The 18165-nt window shown below is 30.7% G+C and overlaps 3 protein-coding genes across 5 annotated transcripts; 1 reads left to right on the top strand and 2 right to left on the bottom strand.

Annotated features, from left to right (window-relative positions):
• The first annotated feature begins 658 nt into the window (after positions 1-658).
• LOC112780132 (putative expansin-A17) lies at positions 659-3046 on the top strand. The gene is made up of 3 exons (XM_025824472.3): positions 659-862; positions 1471-1792; positions 2453-3046. Exons 1-3 carry the CDS (start codon positions 727-729, stop codon positions 2760-2762), a joined length of 768 nt encoding a protein of 255 aa, XP_025680257.1. The 5' UTR covers positions 659-726; the 3' UTR covers positions 2763-3046.
• Positions 3047-4905: 1859 nt separating this feature from the next.
• Positions 4906-9713, bottom strand: LOC112776369 (protein COP1 SUPPRESSOR 2). Of its 3 annotated transcripts, none has more exons than XM_025820512.3 (7): positions 9130-9713; positions 7591-7739; positions 7226-7441; positions 6825-6948; positions 6594-6667; positions 5708-5865; positions 4906-5542 (listed from the first exon to the last, which is right to left on the bottom strand). In XM_025820512.3, exons 2-7 carry the CDS (start codon positions 7707-7709, stop codon positions 5373-5375), a joined length of 861 nt encoding a protein of 286 aa, XP_025676297.1. In that variant the 5' UTR covers positions 7710-7739; positions 9130-9713; the 3' UTR covers positions 4906-5372. The 3 variants fall into 3 exon arrangements, with proteins under 3 accessions (XP_025676297.1, XP_072083044.1, XP_072083045.1); XM_072226943.1 differs by having other exon boundaries at positions 7591-8099; positions 9038-9550; XM_072226944.1 differs by having other exon boundaries at positions 7591-8099; positions 9022-9536.
• Positions 9714-13989: 4276 nt separating this feature from the next.
• LOC112779523 (germin-like protein subfamily 2 member 4) lies at positions 13990-16767 on the bottom strand. Its single transcript, XM_025823821.3, has 2 exons — positions 16407-16767; positions 13990-14705 (listed from the first exon to the last, which is right to left on the bottom strand). Exons 1-2 carry the CDS (start codon positions 16522-16524, stop codon positions 14158-14160), a joined length of 666 nt encoding a protein of 221 aa, XP_025679606.1. The 5' UTR covers positions 16525-16767; the 3' UTR covers positions 13990-14157.
• Between the last annotated feature and the right edge of the window lie 1398 nt (positions 16768-18165).

Raw genomic sequence — 18165 nt, 5'->3', positions numbered from 1 at the left:
TAATTAAGATATATTATTATATTTTTTATAATTAAAATTAATGGTTAAAATTATTGAAACATGAGTATACTTGGTACACCCGTACACTTAAAATTTTTTTTATATTATATCCGCTAAAAGTGTAAAAGTAGTGTTATGAATTTATAATACCATCAAAACAATATTTAAATTTATACTAAAATTTCGTACGAATTAAATTTATTTTTTTCAGGTTTTAGATTTTTTCTTAATTATAACCTAACAATAAAGCGAATCATGAAAGGGTTTTTCCTTTTTTTAATATAGTGTTATTAGTACATATTTTATATATATAGTAGTGTCATATATCGTACCATCTAAATTTAACAAAGTTTAGTTTTATTGATTATTTTTTAGTCTATTGAAGATGAATATTAATTATAGATTATATGTGCCAACTTCCAAGACGGCAGTGTTGAGATTCAACTACCCAACGTTACATTATTTGGAAGGGTTGAGTATTTTTCACACTTGTCTCACCCCATTGCTTGTTTCCTTAAAATATTCACATATGATACGATATTATGATGTGTCACATAATGGTTCATTTTATAACAAGAGAAATTTTCGGTCAACTCCATATTTTAGTCCATATTTTGAAAATGAGTTAGTTAACTACACTTATAAATAACCCTTAGGAGCTTTCCATAATCTTCAGCAGCAAACTAAGCAACTAACTAATTCTTGCGCCGACACAGAGTGTAAGAGATGGAAAAATTAATCTTCAGTGTTGTAATATTGCTTTTGAGTTTATTAACCACACAGCATAAAGTAGTAGCATCCTCATCGTGGCAACAAGCTCATGCAACATTCTATGGTGGAAGTGATGCCTCAGATACAATGGGTATCAATATAATAATACATCTACATTTTATTTTATTATTTATGTTTTCAGTTTGATTTTTACATTATAATCTAATAAGATTTGGTCTTTAAACTGTGTTTAGAACGAGATACATGTAATTAGGTGCTATTATATGATATGTTTAGTGTTGTAATTGCATGATATTCATCATAACAATTGATTGTTTTGGTGGCAATGACGAAAGATAATTTCGTTGTTGAGACGATTGCATTTGTTTATGGTGTCTCATGGATTAGGAATGTGGGTGATTATATTTATAAAGGCCATAGTATTTTTGTGAGTTATATTGTTTTGGGATTGTAGCGTGCCATAAAACTACTCTGCATGTGGGATCAAGATTCTTAAATGAACTATAAAAAAAACAGAACAAAAATATGACGAGACAAGACACTGAGATAGAGAAATGAAAAATATAGGTATTAGAATCATTTTTTTTAGATGTGCATAACATTAAACAAATAACAACTTTAATATTAGGCAATGCATGAATTAGACTATTAGAGGACATTGGATTAAAGTACAAAATAAGAGCATAAATACCTTATAAAAAGAAATGAGTAATTCAATTTGTGTTGTTTTGTTACTAGGTGGAGCATGTGGGTATGGAAATCTATACACTGATGGTTATGGAGTTAAAACAGCTGCATTGAGTACTGCTTTGTTCAACGATGGCAAGGCATGTGGTGGTTGCTATCAGATAGTTTGTGATGCAACAAAAGTGCCACAATGGTGCCTAAAGGGCACTGCCATCACAATTACTGCCACAAATTTCTGTCCTCCAAACTATGCACTCCCTAATGACAATGGTGGTTGGTGTAATCCTCCAAGGCCCCACTTTGACATGTCTCAACCTGCCTTTGAGAAGATTGCCAAGTACAAGGCTGGAATTGTTCCTATTTTCTACAGAAGGTATATTAACCATTACTATTGAAACAAAATTGTTCCAGAACCCAGATTTTGCATTAATTTTACAATCATATCAAGTGTATGTCAAAAATCAGTCATCAAATCAGCTACATGTATAAAATACATGTTCAATATAATATATACAATAAAAATAAGTTAAATAAAATATATATATTTATATATAAATACATAATGATTAATATGGTCGGTGATTTTCTATGTGCACGAAACATTTTTGTTAATTTTACTATTATAAAGCAGCATACGACGTTGATAGTTAGTTCTTTGATTACCATTGTTATTTTTTCAGCTAAAAAATTGTTATATCTTTTTAGATGTGGTAGTTATTGATGAATTTAATGCAAATTACTAAAGTCGGATAATATTACATATAAAACCTTTATCTTTTTCTTCTATTAGGTTTTTAACTAATATTTTTCTATATATGCTAAGTATTGTTGAGTATCAATGGGTTTAATGTGTTTAACATTATATTTTTATATTTAGGAATATACATTAGCATCTTCTGATATCGATGTATAATATCACCAAATGAGCATTAATATTGTTTATCTTTTATCCTTAAACTTATTCAAAGTAGTCACACTAATGAGCACAGCAAGCTAACTAGTATAGTGCAAATTTTATGCTGCATCTATGCAGAGTTGGGTGCAAAAGAACTGGAGGCATTAGATTCACCATTAATGGAATAGACTACTTTGAGCTAGTGCTAATAAGCAACGTGGGTGGGGCAGGAGATATCTCTAAAGTTTGGATCAAAGGGTCCAAAATGAACAACTGGGAAACCATGTCAAGAAATTGGGGCTCTAACTGGCAAAGCTTGAGCTACCTCAATGGCCAGAGCTTGTCATTCAAAATCCAACTCAGCAATGGAAGGATTCGCACAGCATACAATGTGGCACCATCAAATTGGAACTTTGGCCAGTCTTTCACCAGCAACATTCAGTTCTAAATCTTGTGTAATTATGTAATCCATTTTAAGTGCTAATCTGTTTGTTCAAAGGAATGTTTTAAGGTTAGTGTGTGACTTCACATGGGCAAGCAATTTTAGGTGTTGTGAAGCTCATTGACTTGGCTGATTAATTTTCTTTTGTTTTTATGGTTGCTAAATGAACTTGGGAAACACTTTTATGTTGTCCCAAAGATTGAAGATTGTGAAATATTTTGCTGATTCCATGATTCCATGTATCCCTCTCTGCCATATCTTCTGGACAATGAAATATACTTATTCAAATATTCCATGTTCAATTTTTTCTGCTTTAACCCTACGCTTATTATTTTTTCTATGGTAGTGTGTAACACAAAAGCATGTGTTAGGAGATGTATTTTTCAATAGTATGGAGAAAAGAAACGGGTGCCTCGGGTTTCTTGGTTAGTTGCACAGTGACTCGAAAAATCATTTATGTTGTTTAACTTCTTTTACACTTTGTTTGGATTTGATGAATTTGGACGGAAAGAAAATAGGGAAGGAGAAAATGGATAGGAAATGTGATTTTCCTTCGTTTGGATCAAAGATGAAATTAGATGGAAAATGCAAAAGTGCATGTGGGCCCAACTTAAAGTTTTCTCTTTAATGCTTTGTTTGGATATAGAAAAGAAGATGGGAGGAAAGAAAATAGGAGGAAAGAAAATGAATGAAAAAAAAATAGAAGGAAAAATAGAGTTATTTGTATGTTGTTTGGATTAAGAGAAAATGGATGGAAAGAAAATAAAGAGAAAATTTTCTTTTGTTTGGATAGAAAGAAAAGTGAGAAGAAAGAAAATCATGATAATATAAAATTACATTAATACCCTTATATATATTATATGCAAATTATAAGTTATTAATGACAATGGGTAAATGTGTAATTTTATTCATATTGTCTTTATTTCTCTTCATTTTCTTTTCATTTGTGGAGAGAAAATAATTTAGTGGGTCCCACACTAATATTTTCTTTCCTCCCTATTTTCTCTTCTCATCCAAACAATAAAAAACTTATTTTTCTATTCATTTTCTTTTCTCTCATTTTCTTTCCCTTCAAAATCCCTCAATCCAAACAATGTGTAAAGTAGCGAAGAAAATTAATATTGGAATGGTAACTTAAGTAAAAATACAAATTTGCCCTTTCAATATAATTAAAAATACATTAAAAAAATTTGCCCTTTAAAATACATCAGAAAAAGATAAATTAAAAAAATATATTATTAACAAAAATAATACATTAAAATTCTGAAATACAATTAGAATCACTTTTTTTGTTAAAAAAATAATTTAAATACATTAATATATTATAATTTATATATAAAATAGATAAGGATGTTAATGTAATTTCACATTTTTTCTCTTTTTACTTTTTTTTCCATCCAAACAAAAAATTTCTCTAACTTTCTTTCCATTCATTTTCTCTCCATCCAAACAACATAAAAAAAAATTAACTTTTCTTTTCATTTTCTTTCCTCCCATTTTCTTTCCTTTTATTTTCCATCTTCTATCCAAACAAAGTGTTAAAAAAAACCACAAATTAGATCATCCGATTTATATTTTTTTAAAATAAAAAATGAATAATACTATACATCTAAGTCTTTTTATGAATCAAGTTCAACCAAATTAAACAATAAGATTTAGAATAATGTTATCTATAATTGATTTTTGTTAATATTAAACCAACATAGTTGGACTTAATTAACAAAAAACACTTGGATATATAGCATTATTTATAAAAAAAATTATCATTGAATTTGGACTCCCTGATTTTTGTTTTCAAAAATAAAAAATTTAAAAATACAAATCGGACCCTCCTCCGATTTGTAGCTTGTTTTTCCTCTTCAAACAAATCAGACCGTCCTCCGATTTGTAGCTTGTTTTTCCTCTTCAAACAAATCAGATCGTCGAATTTGATTAATATCAGTTTAAAAAAAATTAACTCCATATCAAACAAAAAACAAAAAAAACAAACTTCCAACAAGGTATTACACACATATTTAATCAATATAAAAAAATTAGCCTTAACCCTAAGAACACCCACCAAATTAACACTGACATAAGTAACATGCCTCATGTCTACTATGAGGATAGAAACAAAAAATAAAGTAGCTCTGAGGTTTGACACAGCAGCTTGATCAATATGCAACTTTTCAAATGAAAAACAAATTGAAAATCAGTATAGTAGATGTACTAATAAGGTGCCTAAACTTCTTAGCACCGTTATCATTTATGTCGATTGCTACAAACTCATTCACCAGTTAATTGTTACAAACAAGCTAGGTATGGACAACCAACCAGAAATGTGAAAAGCCAAATATCACAATTCTTCTTCAAACTCTTAACATGGGCCGCTGTAAGATTTTAGACACATGATGCTGGCAGTAGCTAGGTTATACATTTCGTCACCTCTTGACGATTTTTCTGGATAAAAAAAATATATTGTGAAGCAGCATATAAGAAAACATGAACAGCTGGTGGATCTTCTGTCACCGAGTCAACAAGGAACTAATGCAGATCGATGGCATGGCAGGACTTTTAAATTTCTTGATATTAATGCTGCTATAAAAATATATATGGCACCACTGATATTATCACGTGTTATCTCCGCATTACACGATGGCGTTCTCGTTTCCTGAAGCGCTCTAGCATGAATTCATCTGTTGCAGCTTGCCTCTGTCCTGCTCCTGCAGCTTCATTGCCCGAATCATTTTGTTTGGACCCAGAACTATCAACCTGTGTAGTTCTATCTTTGTACAGCTCTGGGTGTTCTGTAAAGTAGACAACTTTTTTGGTCAGAAACTGAAATAACTCGGCAATACAAAGGAAATCGACTGTCTCTATCAACTAAAGGATTCAAAACAAATTCTTTGACACCAAAATGAAGGCCGAAATGACACCAAATAGTCATGTATTGAGAAACATTGAAATGCTACCTCTTCTGAGTTTTTCAGCATAATCCCTGCCACGCTGGAAATAATCAGCACTGTAGCTTGAGGGAATACTGAATTCTGATTTTGTCCGACCCATGAGCCTTTTCTCCTGCAAAAGCTTTTTGGCAGCCTCTGTTTCTTCAATATTTTTTAACTTATATCTGTAAACACAAGATCGAGCCATTAAGACATACATCACCTATTTTTCTTAATTATTCATAGACTAAACATTAAGACATGCGAGATGGGAGTGGATCCTCTCAATTTCTACTAGGTCAAGTGCGATCTCACCATACAACTTTTAAGTGGAACCAAAAGAAAAAATATGAGAGAAGAAATATATGAGAGAAGAGATTGTATGGTCAGGGATTACACTTGACAAGTCAAGTGCGAATAACAATTGAGAGAATCAATTCCTATGCCTAGTAGCCACTAACAACATATACTAAAAAGGAGAGAAGCTATTGCTTTGTTATGGCCACTCCACACGTAGTGCATTTATTGCCAGTTTCATATTTTCTCACTGATGTGCAGTTTTATCTCTCTTTATCATATAAACAATGATCACAATTCACACATTTGGCAAGTATAATTCAGGCTGCCAAGCACGACTAAAAGACATTTTACAATTAAAAAAGCAAGGAACAAAGATGATCATCTGGAATATGTCATGAGGAAAGGAAGTTCCAATCGCGAAGCCAATGTTATAAAATGTGATGCCAACTATAGGTTCATAAAATCAAATTATTATGCAGATATATCATGCATACTTTCTATCCAAAAACAATTAAATAAATAAATCATGCATACCCACTATTTAGTGAAATGTGTAAAATAACAAAGCCACCAAAAACACTCATGATTGCAATAGATACGAGAAAAAGCATACTCGATTGGAAGCTGAACCTCAGCAATACCAGTAGTCCACTGAGTAGAACTTTCTTCTGAATTTCGCCTTTTAACCTGACAAGAAATAATATTTGCAATTGTTATTGTTATTAAGATATTCGGAGTTCAGACACTAAATGAAAGCGATTTGATAATTGCAGCTGCAATAAACCAAAGCCAAAAAATGGGGACATTGCATATTGCCGAATAAAGGGACGTTGCAGCAACTCACTTTCAGATGCTCAGGGATTTTGTACAGTTCATCTTCTGCACGTTTCAATTCATTCTCAACTTGATCAGCTTCATCAATTTTCCTGCCCCTCTTCTTTGCTAATTCTTGCTCAATATACTTTACCCTATTCAATTAGCCAAATCTCATCAATATCAGAGAAATGTTAAATAACTTACTAACATTTTCTCTTGTATTTGCCTTACATTTGAGCCAACACTAACCAATTATTCACTTTTCTTTACGTTAAAAGTGTAACATTTCCCTTAATATCAAATTGCACTAAAGACCAACCAGCTACCTCCAAATCAAATTTGAAAAACACATCAAACATAATAACAACACAACATGATACATAACACATTAAACACATTGAATAAATAAATAGAAAAATGTACACATACATATTAGGATCTTCAACCATAACAGCAGTCTCTTGAGCAAAGGTATCCTGAAGAACAAGCTCGTCCTTGTCGCCGCCATCTCCGTCATTCTTTTCGGCAGATTTCGCAGCTAAACCGTTTCCAATTTCGGTCTGCACCTGCAAACTAGGGTTTGCAGGAATTCCAGATTTTCTTTCTCTCTGCTTCTGGAGGAGCTTAATCTCTTCCAGCGCCATTCTGTTCCACCATTTTTTTAAAACTTTCATCAGTATAATTGAAACCGCTGAGAGGAGACACTATCAAGAGTTAAACCAATCATAATGGGAAAAAAATATTGTTTTTCTTTTAAACGGAAAAAGTTAAAAAGGAAAAATGGAAAAGATGACCTTCTTTCTCGTTCATCGTCGGATTCATTGTTGTTTTCGGATTGTTGGGGTTCGTCTTCTTCGATTGGAGCACTCCTCTTCCGGTAGTTCTTCTTTCGCTGCTGCTGCTGTTCCTCCATAGTTTCTGTTCTTGAGCGGCACTTAAGGTTCTGAAAACCGGACCGGTTATCAAACCGCTTTAGTTATTGGTTCATTCGTTCAACCGGTTTAACCGTAGTTCAACCGGAAAAACCGTTTTATAATAAACACCTTATAAAAATTCAATGAATAGGGCAACTGGTTCTAAACACTCTTCTACTGCATTTTTTAACTTCAAAAGGGGATCATAAACAACTAGTTCTATGAATAAACAAACTATAACGATATGCAATGCCAAAAATAGGCCAATGATGAAATAATAAAGGGTTTCTCTCTTCAATTCTATGTTCAAGCTTGTAGCTGACCAGAATCAACAGAGTAATAATGTTGAAATAGTCTTCCTTCTTAATTCTTATATACCTTAGAATTTCCTACAAAATGAAAATTGAACACAACACACAGCCTTAAAACAACAACAAAACAACAAAACAACACTCAGAAATCATCACCTCTTCCAAACACAGCCTTAAAACAAAACATAACGACATTCAGAGTTTGAGCATTGATCACAAAAAATTGATTTCTAAAACAAAACAAAAACAGCAGAACAACATTCAAAGTTTGAGCATTGATCACAAAAAATTGATTTCTGAAACAAAAGAAACAATCAACAAAACAATGAAAACAGAATATTTTTCCTTCAGAAAAAGAAAACAATGAAAACATGAAGCATATAATAAATCAATGATCACCAATATCCAGCAATAATCTCAAAGACAACAATAAATACACAACAACAATTTAGCAAATAAACAAGAACAAGACCTAAATAGAAAATCCAACAAAATTAAATTACAACAACCTAACAATTTAGCAAATTAAAACAACAGCAGCCCAACAATTTAGCAAATTATCAACTTAACAAGTTCAAGAACAAAAAATCACAACAAAAACAAAAAAATTAAAAGTAACAGAAGAACAACAGAACAACAACGCAAGAACAATTAGCAAATTAACAAGTTCACAATAACAGTTAAAATTTACAAGAACACTAATGCAAGTGGAATCATCATGCTAATATGTTTTCTGCAAAGATGCTATTTGTGCAGCTAAAATTTCCTAATTACTAAGATCCAGTTATTCTAATTTCACATGCAATCAACTCACTAAGTTTCTAAAAGCTAGAAATTATAAAACCAACCAGAAATATGGTTAAAGCATTTCATCAAACATGTTGAGTGCGGTAAAATCAAAACGAAATAAGATAATTCAAAGCTTAATATCAATGTGATAGAGAAGAGAACATGACTATTGTAACTTTAATTCAGTCTATGAAAAAATCCAAACCACTACCAAATCAAATAGTTACTTATTGTAATAGAAATCAGAAGTTGCAGAGTTTGATGCAGAGTATTGGTGTTGTGTGAGTGTATTGTCTGGTGGCGGGTTTAGGGAACTCACGGCGGCGACAAAAGAGAGCAGTTCGAGGCTAGGTGGAGCGCGCGGGTTGGTCGCAGAGTTTGAAGCAGAGCAACGTGGCTTCGAGACGAACGCGAATGCGAACTCGAACAGTGAACAGCGAGTGAACGCGAACGGTGAACGCCGAGCGAACGTGAACGGCAAACAAACGGCGACGGAAGCGCGGCTGAGCAGACAAAGACGACGGACGCCGAGCTCGAGGGAAGACAAAGCGATCGGTGACAGCGAACAGGGGTTGAAGACTTGGAGCACGAGGGAAGCTAGATAGACGGACGGATGGCGAACTTTAAGTGCGACGGACGGCGGCAGTATGCCACTCCTTGCGGCGGTGGTGTACGCTTACAGTGCTAGGGTTTTTTTGGCTGGGTTTGTGTGATTTCTTTCTGAATGAAAGAAAGAAAGGGAGAAAGGGAGAAAGAAACGAAGGAGCTTCCGTTTTTGGTAAACCGGCTGGGTTCCGGTTTGGTCCGATCGGACGGTTCTCGGCCGGTTCAACAGTTTTTCACCGGTTTTCTGATTAATGGTCCAACTTCAAAGTATTCTCTCATTCTCTTCTTCACCGTTCTTTCTTTTCTTCAAAATCCACATTCCATAATCTAAGGTTTGATGAAACTAATTAGAGATTTAATTAGACGTTGCTTGTCTCAGTTTGTTAATTCTCATAAGAAGACCATTTATTCTGATATTTTACTTGAATTTTGGTACATTTGCCAGTATACATGAACATTACTTTTTAGGAATTGTCTATGGTAAAGAAAGTTGGTTCTGATCTTTAAAGCACCTGATTAAAATATTCGAAATATATGGTTAGAAATGGCACCGTACCGTTGAAAATAATTTTACTATGTTTGGCCCAGAATTTATGTAATTACAAATCGGATTAAAGAGAATGTGAAAAATGAGAACGGTTTAGTTGCAAAAGAAGTTAGTGGTTGGGTTTTATTGGACTTTGTGACCTAAGCATGATATAAGAGGTAATGCTTTTTATATGTAGCTGGACTATTTATAGATTATTTTTTCTTGATAAAATATTTGTAGATTATTTAAGTGGACACATTCGATTAATTAAGTTGATCCGATTTACCGTAAACAAAAAAAATATGTGAAATTGATATATTTATTTGTCTTAATTTAATTATTTTTTACTTAATAATAATTAATAACAATTGTTATCCTGAGAATACTAACAATATAAATGGTAATAGTCACCAAAAAAAATATAAATGGTAATGATAATAGTTAGTATTATTATTACAATCGTAATAAAAAAAGAAATGATCATAATTATCAGAAAAATGTGAATAAGAATAATCGTAGTGAATATTAAAATAATAATAGTAATAATTCCTAATATAATACTAATAATAGTAATTACATTAATATAAATATGAATAGTTGAAGAATACTACTCCTTAGAATAAGAATATTTTTATAATTCAAAGAAAAAAGTCTAAAAGATTAAATTTTTAAAATAATGACTACATTTATTTAGTGAGAACAAAATTTAGTATATAATTAATAATTATTTTATAAAATTATTTAAATAAAAAGATTTTAACAAAAAATAATTGTGTGAAGGAAAAATCGAAGTGAAATAATGATATTTTTTAATGAAAATATTATTTTTAAAGAATAAAAAGTTTGAGGTGAATTCATATTTTTTCTGCTTCAAATTTATTTCTTTGAAAAATAATGATGATGACTTGTCAACTTAGCTTCAACCACTATAAACAATTTAAAAAAAAAGTCAAATTATTAGAAGAGAAAAAATATCAAATTAATAGCAATTATTTTTTTTAATTTGAAGTAAAAAAAAAAGTGAGCCAAATAATATTTTTCTAATTTGAATCGATTATTGCTTAAAAAATGAAGAGTAAAGCTAACCGAATTTTTTTTCTCCGTTTGAACAAATATTATTTTGAAAGAAAAAAAAAATTGTAGTAAATGAATTTTGTTGTAAAATAATTTTTTTTAGAAAAGAAAAAAATAGGTGAATCAAGGTTTATAGTACAAAATATATAAATGTTTAAAAATATTCATAAAATAATATTATAGAAACTAGAAAGTCAATTTTAAGGATGAAAATTTTTATTATTAAAAGAAAAGAAATGATGAAAAGTAAGAAATCATAAACTAAGACACTTAGTTGTCAGAAATATGCTTCTTTTCATTTTAAAATATTTATGAACCAAGAACTAAAATATTCATTAATTATAAATGTTTCCTGGACCTTAAAAGTCCTCAAGATACTTTCACCATGGAAGAAGCCTCCTAGTTTTCACTTATCAGCCAAGTATAAAACCAAGAACAAAATAAAAGGGGGTTTTGGCAGAAACATAAGTTTCTATTTATTCAAGCCTTTTCTTCTTTTTTTTTTGGACTAAAAGCCTTTTCTGTTTAGACATAAACAAACACACCAGCAAAAAATAAAATACACTTAAGAAACAAAAACATGTAACAATGATATTGGCTCGCTAGGACAACCCGTCCAACAAGTCCATGGATTAAGTGGGATAGGTTCCAAGTCCAAAAAATAAAGTGGGTTAGGTTTGGTAATCTCTTTTTTGTCACGGGCTTCGCCTTCCAACTCTCACATCTCTCAATTATGTACATTTTTTTATATTTTTTTTGGGTGACTATGTACTTTTTTTATATGATAATATACATTTCACTCATTTTTTTGAAAAAATTATTTTATTTATTTGTTTTTTTATTTTTTATTAAATTATTCTACTTATTATTGTGCCCGAATATTCTTTTCTATCTAAAGCCATCAACTAAATGCTCTTTTGACATTGATATGGACTTTAATAATCAAACACATTTTCCACCAAATGATTGATGACCTCTAATTATAGCTATCTTTTGCTTACCAGACACCAGTTACCATAATGATGGACCCTCCAAGTTTAAGATATCTTTATCTCACCATACTGATGTAACAACTTACCAACATGAAAGAGAAAGTGCAATGGGAATGTTCTAATCTTTGCTCAGTGTTTACACTACTAATGAACCACATAACCAAGAACAGAACAACACACAAAAGGCGACAGTGAAAGCTTCGTACTCTGTATAGATTGCAAGAGGGTATGAGGTGTGGTAGGAGAAGGTGGTTGAATATTTGGTTTGCAATTATTTGGGTAACTTGGAAAATTAGAAACCAAAAAACTTTTGAACATAAAAAGACTCATGTGGATGAAGCTTGGGAAACCATTTGTTTAATATGTGTAGTGTGTGGGGCAGCCAATAATTATATCCCAACTACATCGATCCATAAGAAAATATCTTGGTGGATTTTGTTGAGTATATACAGAAAAAATAATATGTTAGTGGCTTTTTTGTGTGAGCTGATGAATGTAGGTTTAAGAACGGGAGCTCTAGTGAAAGGCGTTGAAGTTGCTGTCCAATTCCGTTAGAACAGATGGTGTTTATTACCAATGACTCATGCTTTTTAAACTGGACAAAGGGAGATGGAGGCTCAATGTGGAGACTAAATTTTGAAAGGAATAGAATGAAAAACTTCTTGCAGCAGGGACAATTGTAATAGAGTTCTTTGGGTTTAATTTGCTGGATATGTTCATTGGTGCTCTTATAGTTCTTTGTGGCAAAATTTAGTGGCTCCTTGTTAGCAATTTCGAAAGTAGGAGGCTTGGCTTTATACTTGGTGCTCTTATAGCTCTTATAGGAGGCTTGGCTTTATACTTGATGATAATTTAGTTCTTTGCTGGATATGTTCATTTATAAGAGCACAAAATTTGCGGGGATGTTTTATTTAAGGTGAAAACTCAGGTACAATTAATTTCATGTGAAGTTGATAGTTGAAAATTATTAAATGATTTAAAAGATTTGACTAAATTATCATCTAATAACTATTAGCTATGAACTTTACATTAAATTAACAGCATCTGAATTTTCACCTTGACTTTTAGGTATTTATTGGTCGTCACGGTTTGTACTAAGATTTTGAACTTGTTTTTCTCCCACTGTTTGGTGGTCGAGAGTTGCTAGAACTAATCGAAAAAAAAGCGTTAATTGTAATTTACTTCTTCTATGCCATGTGTATTGTAGCTTTTTCGACCTTTAAAAATGTATAGATTGATCCCTTAATCTGTCAAATGTGCATATTGATCCATTAAACCTCTTTTTTAATCAATTATTAGCAAAAATAACCTAAAATTTATCAAAATTTAGATTGTCAAAACACATTTTTTTGGTTAATAATATCGACCGACATGCTATATTTAATTTTTCGAACTCATTATTTACAATTCATTTCACTCCCCATAATAATTATTAGTCTGATGTTGATGTTCAGAGGAGTTTATATAGTTTTCATTCTCCATATAGATTTTCAAAGTTCTCAAATGTTGATATAAATGTATAGTTAGATCTCATACAAGACAACGGCATGCACACCTATTTTTATAATAGGTCACTTATGCAGACCACGTGAACACTAAAAATCAGTTATAAAATTAATCTTTTGTATAAAATATATGTTAAAATATAAAATATATATTAAAAATAAATTAAATATTACATATATTTATACACAAATATATAATTTTTAATTTGGTAAAATAATTATTTTGTGCAAATAACATTTTTTATTGCATATATTTATGAAAGTTTAAAAATTAAAGTTCACATTACCTAAAGTTTAGGAGTGTAAAATACAATTAACTTTGTGCTTTATTTCCAAACAAGTACTACAATTCTGATTTGCTAATGAGTTATAGCTCAAATGGCATAGTCTCCCCTCACTCATTTAAGAGGTTGTGGATTCGAATCTCTTATCTTTGGTAAAAAAAAGTACTACAATTCTGATTTGGAACACAATTATTTGAAAACAAGAGTCAAAATTCAACTTCATCATAAGCAATAACATTGATCTCATAAGTTCATAACCGTGAGAAGAAGTTATAAAATCCAAAATAATCTTCTTTCTCCTCTTATAGTATTAATATGTAATATATCATTCGGCTATACTCAAATTATTTTGAATTTTTAACCCGTCTTAGGAGCAAACTTAGTCTTAATTGTTTCAACCACCGTGGCATCAATCTGAAAAGTCTTTGCAAGAACATCATCAGGCACAGCCGGTTTTGACGAGAAGAGGGCGGAAGCAACAGACAATGCGCCAGGTAGTTGGCTGTTAAATGCAGCGATCACGGACGCAAGCGTGTCCCCATTGTTCTTCTGGTAATGAACCAGCCCAATTGGGAACACAAACACTTCACCTTTCTTTATTTTCTTTGAGATGAGCTTGTTTGATGTGGTGATGAAAGCCACATCTAACTCACCTTCCAAAACAAACACAACCTCGGTGGCGCGTGGGTGCGTGTGCGGAGGGTTAATACCGCCGGGCTTGTAGTCTATTCTTGCAAGAGACACACCCAATGTGTTGAGGCCTGGAATCTTGTCTACATTTGCTGTGGTAACTAGAGACCCCACTGTGTTGTTGATCACACCAGGCTTCCCTATGCCACTAAAGAAGAAATCAGATTCTGTTACATTTGACTCTGCCTTGCATGCAAATCCATTCACCCTCACACCTGCACTTTAAATTAAACAGAAACTCTATGCGGCCATCAATTTTTTATAATTTTGACTATTATTTAGTCATCATAAATATTAAATTTATTATTTATGTGTATAAATTTTAAAAAATATGAATGCAAATTGTATTGATTTATATGTACAAATTATATATTTCTTGTGTGTAAACACTTGTAACTATGAGTGCAAACTATTGCCGTTAAGTGCTAGCCCAAAATTATGTGTACAAACTCTGTAAAATATAAGTGTAAATTATATTAATTTATATATACAAATAAATATGAGTGCAATTTGTATTGATTCTTATGTATAAATACCTGTAAATATGGGTATAAATTATTGCTGATCAAATGATGACTAAAAATAATAAATTTTAATGGTTTTCTAATATTTCATTATTCATACACACTTTGTTGCACTGATACAAATATAATTATTTAGTTTTTATCTTTTTTAAAGAAGAATGTTAGGGGCTAACAACTTTTGTAATTTGTAGCCATCAAATAGCCATCAATGATGGTTTTAATGGTGTGAGATTGGTGTGAGATTTTATCCAATGGCTCACTTTTCTTTGCTGGTTATATGTTGGCCAAAATTTAACAAAGTTGCTTCCCCTAGACTTTTCTTTTTTTAAATAGTTTATTGAAACGTAATCTTCTAAAAAATTGTATATGTTTGATAAATTAAATTAAAAATAATTTTTAATAAATATAAATAATAATAATTTTGTTTGATAAAATAACTTTAAAATTTAAAAACATCATAATTGACATAAACATAGAAGTAAATTTAGATATTTATTAAAAGAATAATGTTAGAGCCTTAGAGGACTAGCATAAATTTTTTTTTTTGGCCAGCAGTAATATTTTAAAAGTATTAGTTAAAAGTATGATATTGGACTATTGGGCTAAACATTTTAGACTACTGACTAAAAATGCTAATCAATATAAACTAAAATTATTGGCTCTTAAATATTTCTCATATTAAAATATGAAGTTATATTAAATTTTTTAATTTTGTTAAGTTAATCAACTTTAAAAAAAAAATTAAAATATTTTTAAAAATATCTCTAATATTTAAAAACTACAAGTATAAATACATAATTTTTTTATTTATCACATATAAAATGAAGTCTTTATACTTTTAAAAAATACCCACACCTCTTTAAAAAAGATTTATCAAACAAAACCTTAATATCTATCACTAAGTGGTATACATAATAATGACAATAATGTCTTGTGTGCTCTTGAGAGTAAATGAATGTTCTTGCTTTACACCATTCATTTTATTCTATCTCAGCAATATGAGTTACGTCTAAAATTAGTTTCTATTTTATTAATTTTCTAACATTTAAATTAAAAATAATAATGGAACCATAATACTGTAGAAGATGGCAATTAATGGATTAGAGTAAGAGAAATGACTTGCTCTCACAATACCTAAGAATTTTCATAATATGACAATTAGTTAGCAGTGTCTGAGGCATATATATATGTTGTGTGACAAAAATGGAAGTATTTATGCATTCACTAGAATAATTCATCATTTTTACATTTGATGATGTATGTTACCTAAATTAACAGCTGCACATTCTTATACACAAATTTTATAGACATAATTTAGTTGCTGCCACAAAGAGAAAATCAAATGGTAGAATAGAGAGAAAGAAGAGAAATGAACTTGGTAATGTGCATTACCTGAATTGGGAAGAGCAACACAAAGGTCTTGTAGTGGTTCAGGATCAGAAGCCAAGGCAAAAGAAATAATGGCACCGGTTAAAATGACCAAGATTAAGAAAACTTTTGTAGTAGACATGATTTTGGAAGATATATAATTGTTAACTGTAATGATGAATGGAAAATTAGAAGTTTGAATTGGATGGTAAAAAATGTGCCATTGTGCTCCTTATATAAGCATAATTATTTGTAATCAAGCAATGGTTATGGGGCAGAGTAGATGGGAACTGATATGATGCTAAAGCATTAGGAACAAATCCTTCAACTTAAATTCAAAGCAATTGTAGAAAAGGAAGAAGAAACAAATAGGTCTCATGGGAATTCAATTTGTATTAGTATTAATTTGCATTTTGTTTTCTTCTTTGTACTCTTTTTTTTTCTTTTTTTTTTTTTTGAGTCTTTACCCTTTACTATAAAAGGGAAAATGGTCATTAAATGGACATCAAAGTGGAGATTAATTTGTTGATTGATGGGAAGTTGGAAACATTATTAACTGTCCAATGAAGAAAGGTATGGTTGGTGGAAGATTGAAGATGATAGATTGATAGGTGGACCATAACATGATACATACATATTCAATGACTGACCAAAGAGGTAGCCAACAATTCCTTTTTTTTTTTAACAAGTTTCTCGAAAATTAAAAAATTTAATAAATTAATAAAATAAAAAAGTAATTATTCTTAAATTCAGATAATGGAACTCATATATGATAAAAATTACAGAACTGATAGTGATTAATTTCTCATTTTATCGTTTTATCAATTTTTTTGCTTTAAAAAATCTAAGTTTTTTTTATTTATTTACTCCACTCCTTTAGAGAATATTTTTTTTGTAATATCTTCTATTTTCTTAAGTTTGGCCAAGTTACTTTTAGTTTGAAATCTCTATACAAGTGCTTGTTAGAGTGTCCTTAATTATTTTGATGATTAAAAAAAAAGAGCTTTGAATTCTTTTAGTATGTTTTTGATTTTTTTTTTCTAGAATTATAGCATTTTTTGGAGAAGATAAGTTATTAGCTTTTCTAAAACACGTTGTATCATAAACAAAATTTAAAAATAAAAGAATATATTTCAGATTGTTACGCAACTCAAATAATTTTCACATTTAAACATAAATAATGTTACTTCTTCAAAGAATTCTTAAAAAAAAAAAAACATTGTTTTAATCTTTTTAGAAATCAAAACATTCAAATGGGTATAAAAAATTATTAAGAACAGGTTAGTGGAAAAGAAATTATTGAATAATTCATTTTATGTTATAAATGAATGAACTTTATTCTTACCGATTTCAGGGAGAAAAAATAGCAAATCATTTAATAAAAAAATCAATTTTTTTCTTGGTTTTGTTGTTTGGAGATCAATAATGACTAATAGAAAGATGAATTAGAAAATCAGATTCTCTTAATTTTTTTTCTCACTAAGGATATAAAATATTATTTTTTATTATATATTTTTATAAGATAGACTAAAAAAATATGGAATAAGGAAGATGGTAGACTTGGTATGGCAATGGTTAGATGGGAGGTGGTGCAGACCCCTAAAAAGTTAGGGGGTTAGGTGTCGGAGATGCCATGGTGTGCAACACAGCCCTTTTCTTTAAATGGTGGTGGCGGTTTTCGAAGGAGGATTGCCCCTTATGAAAGAAGTTGGTATGCTCTTGCAACAACCTCACCCCCAATGTGATGCTGTCATCCCAGGTCCTGCCTACTCGGGAGGGCCAT

The sequence above is a fragment of the Arachis hypogaea genome, chromosome 19 (genome assembly GCF_003086295.3).
Source record: "Arachis hypogaea cultivar Tifrunner chromosome 19, arahy.Tifrunner.gnm2.J5K5, whole genome shotgun sequence".
Classification (NCBI taxonomy): Eukaryota; Viridiplantae; Streptophyta; class Magnoliopsida; order Fabales; family Fabaceae; genus Arachis; species Arachis hypogaea.
The sequence above is the reverse complement of the archived record's forward strand: the minus strand, read 5'-3'. Positions and strand labels throughout refer to the sequence as shown.

Coding starts and splice junctions, on each gene's coding strand:
- LOC112779523 (XM_025823821.3), bottom strand. CDS start 16,524: ATGTCTACTACAAAAGTTTTCTTAATCTTGGTCATTTTAACCGGTGCC. Junction 14,706..16,406: donor TGTTGCTCTTCCCAATTCAG/GTAATGCACATT, acceptor TTTAAAGTGCAG/GTGTGAGGGTGAATGGATTT.
- LOC112776369 (XM_025820512.3), bottom strand. CDS start 7,709: ATGGAGGAACAGCAGCAGCAGCGAAAGAAGAACTACCGGAAGAGGAGT. Junction 7,442..7,590: donor GACGATGAACGAGAAAGAAG/GTCATCTTTTCC, acceptor ATGGTGGAACAG/AATGGCGCTGGAAGAGATTA. Junction 5,866..6,593: donor GAGGTTCAGCTTCCAATCGA/GTATGCTTTTTC, acceptor TTGTGTTTACAG/ATATAAGTTAAAAAATATTG.
- LOC112780132 (XM_025824472.3), top strand. CDS start 727: ATGGAAAAATTAATCTTCAGTGTTGTAATATTGCTTTTGAGTTTATTA. Junction 863..1,470: donor TGATGCCTCAGATACAATGG/GTATCAATATAA, acceptor TTTTGTTACTAG/GTGGAGCATGTGGGTATGGA. Junction 1,793..2,452: donor GTTCCTATTTTCTACAGAAG/GTATATTAACCA, acceptor GCATCTATGCAG/AGTTGGGTGCAAAAGAACTG.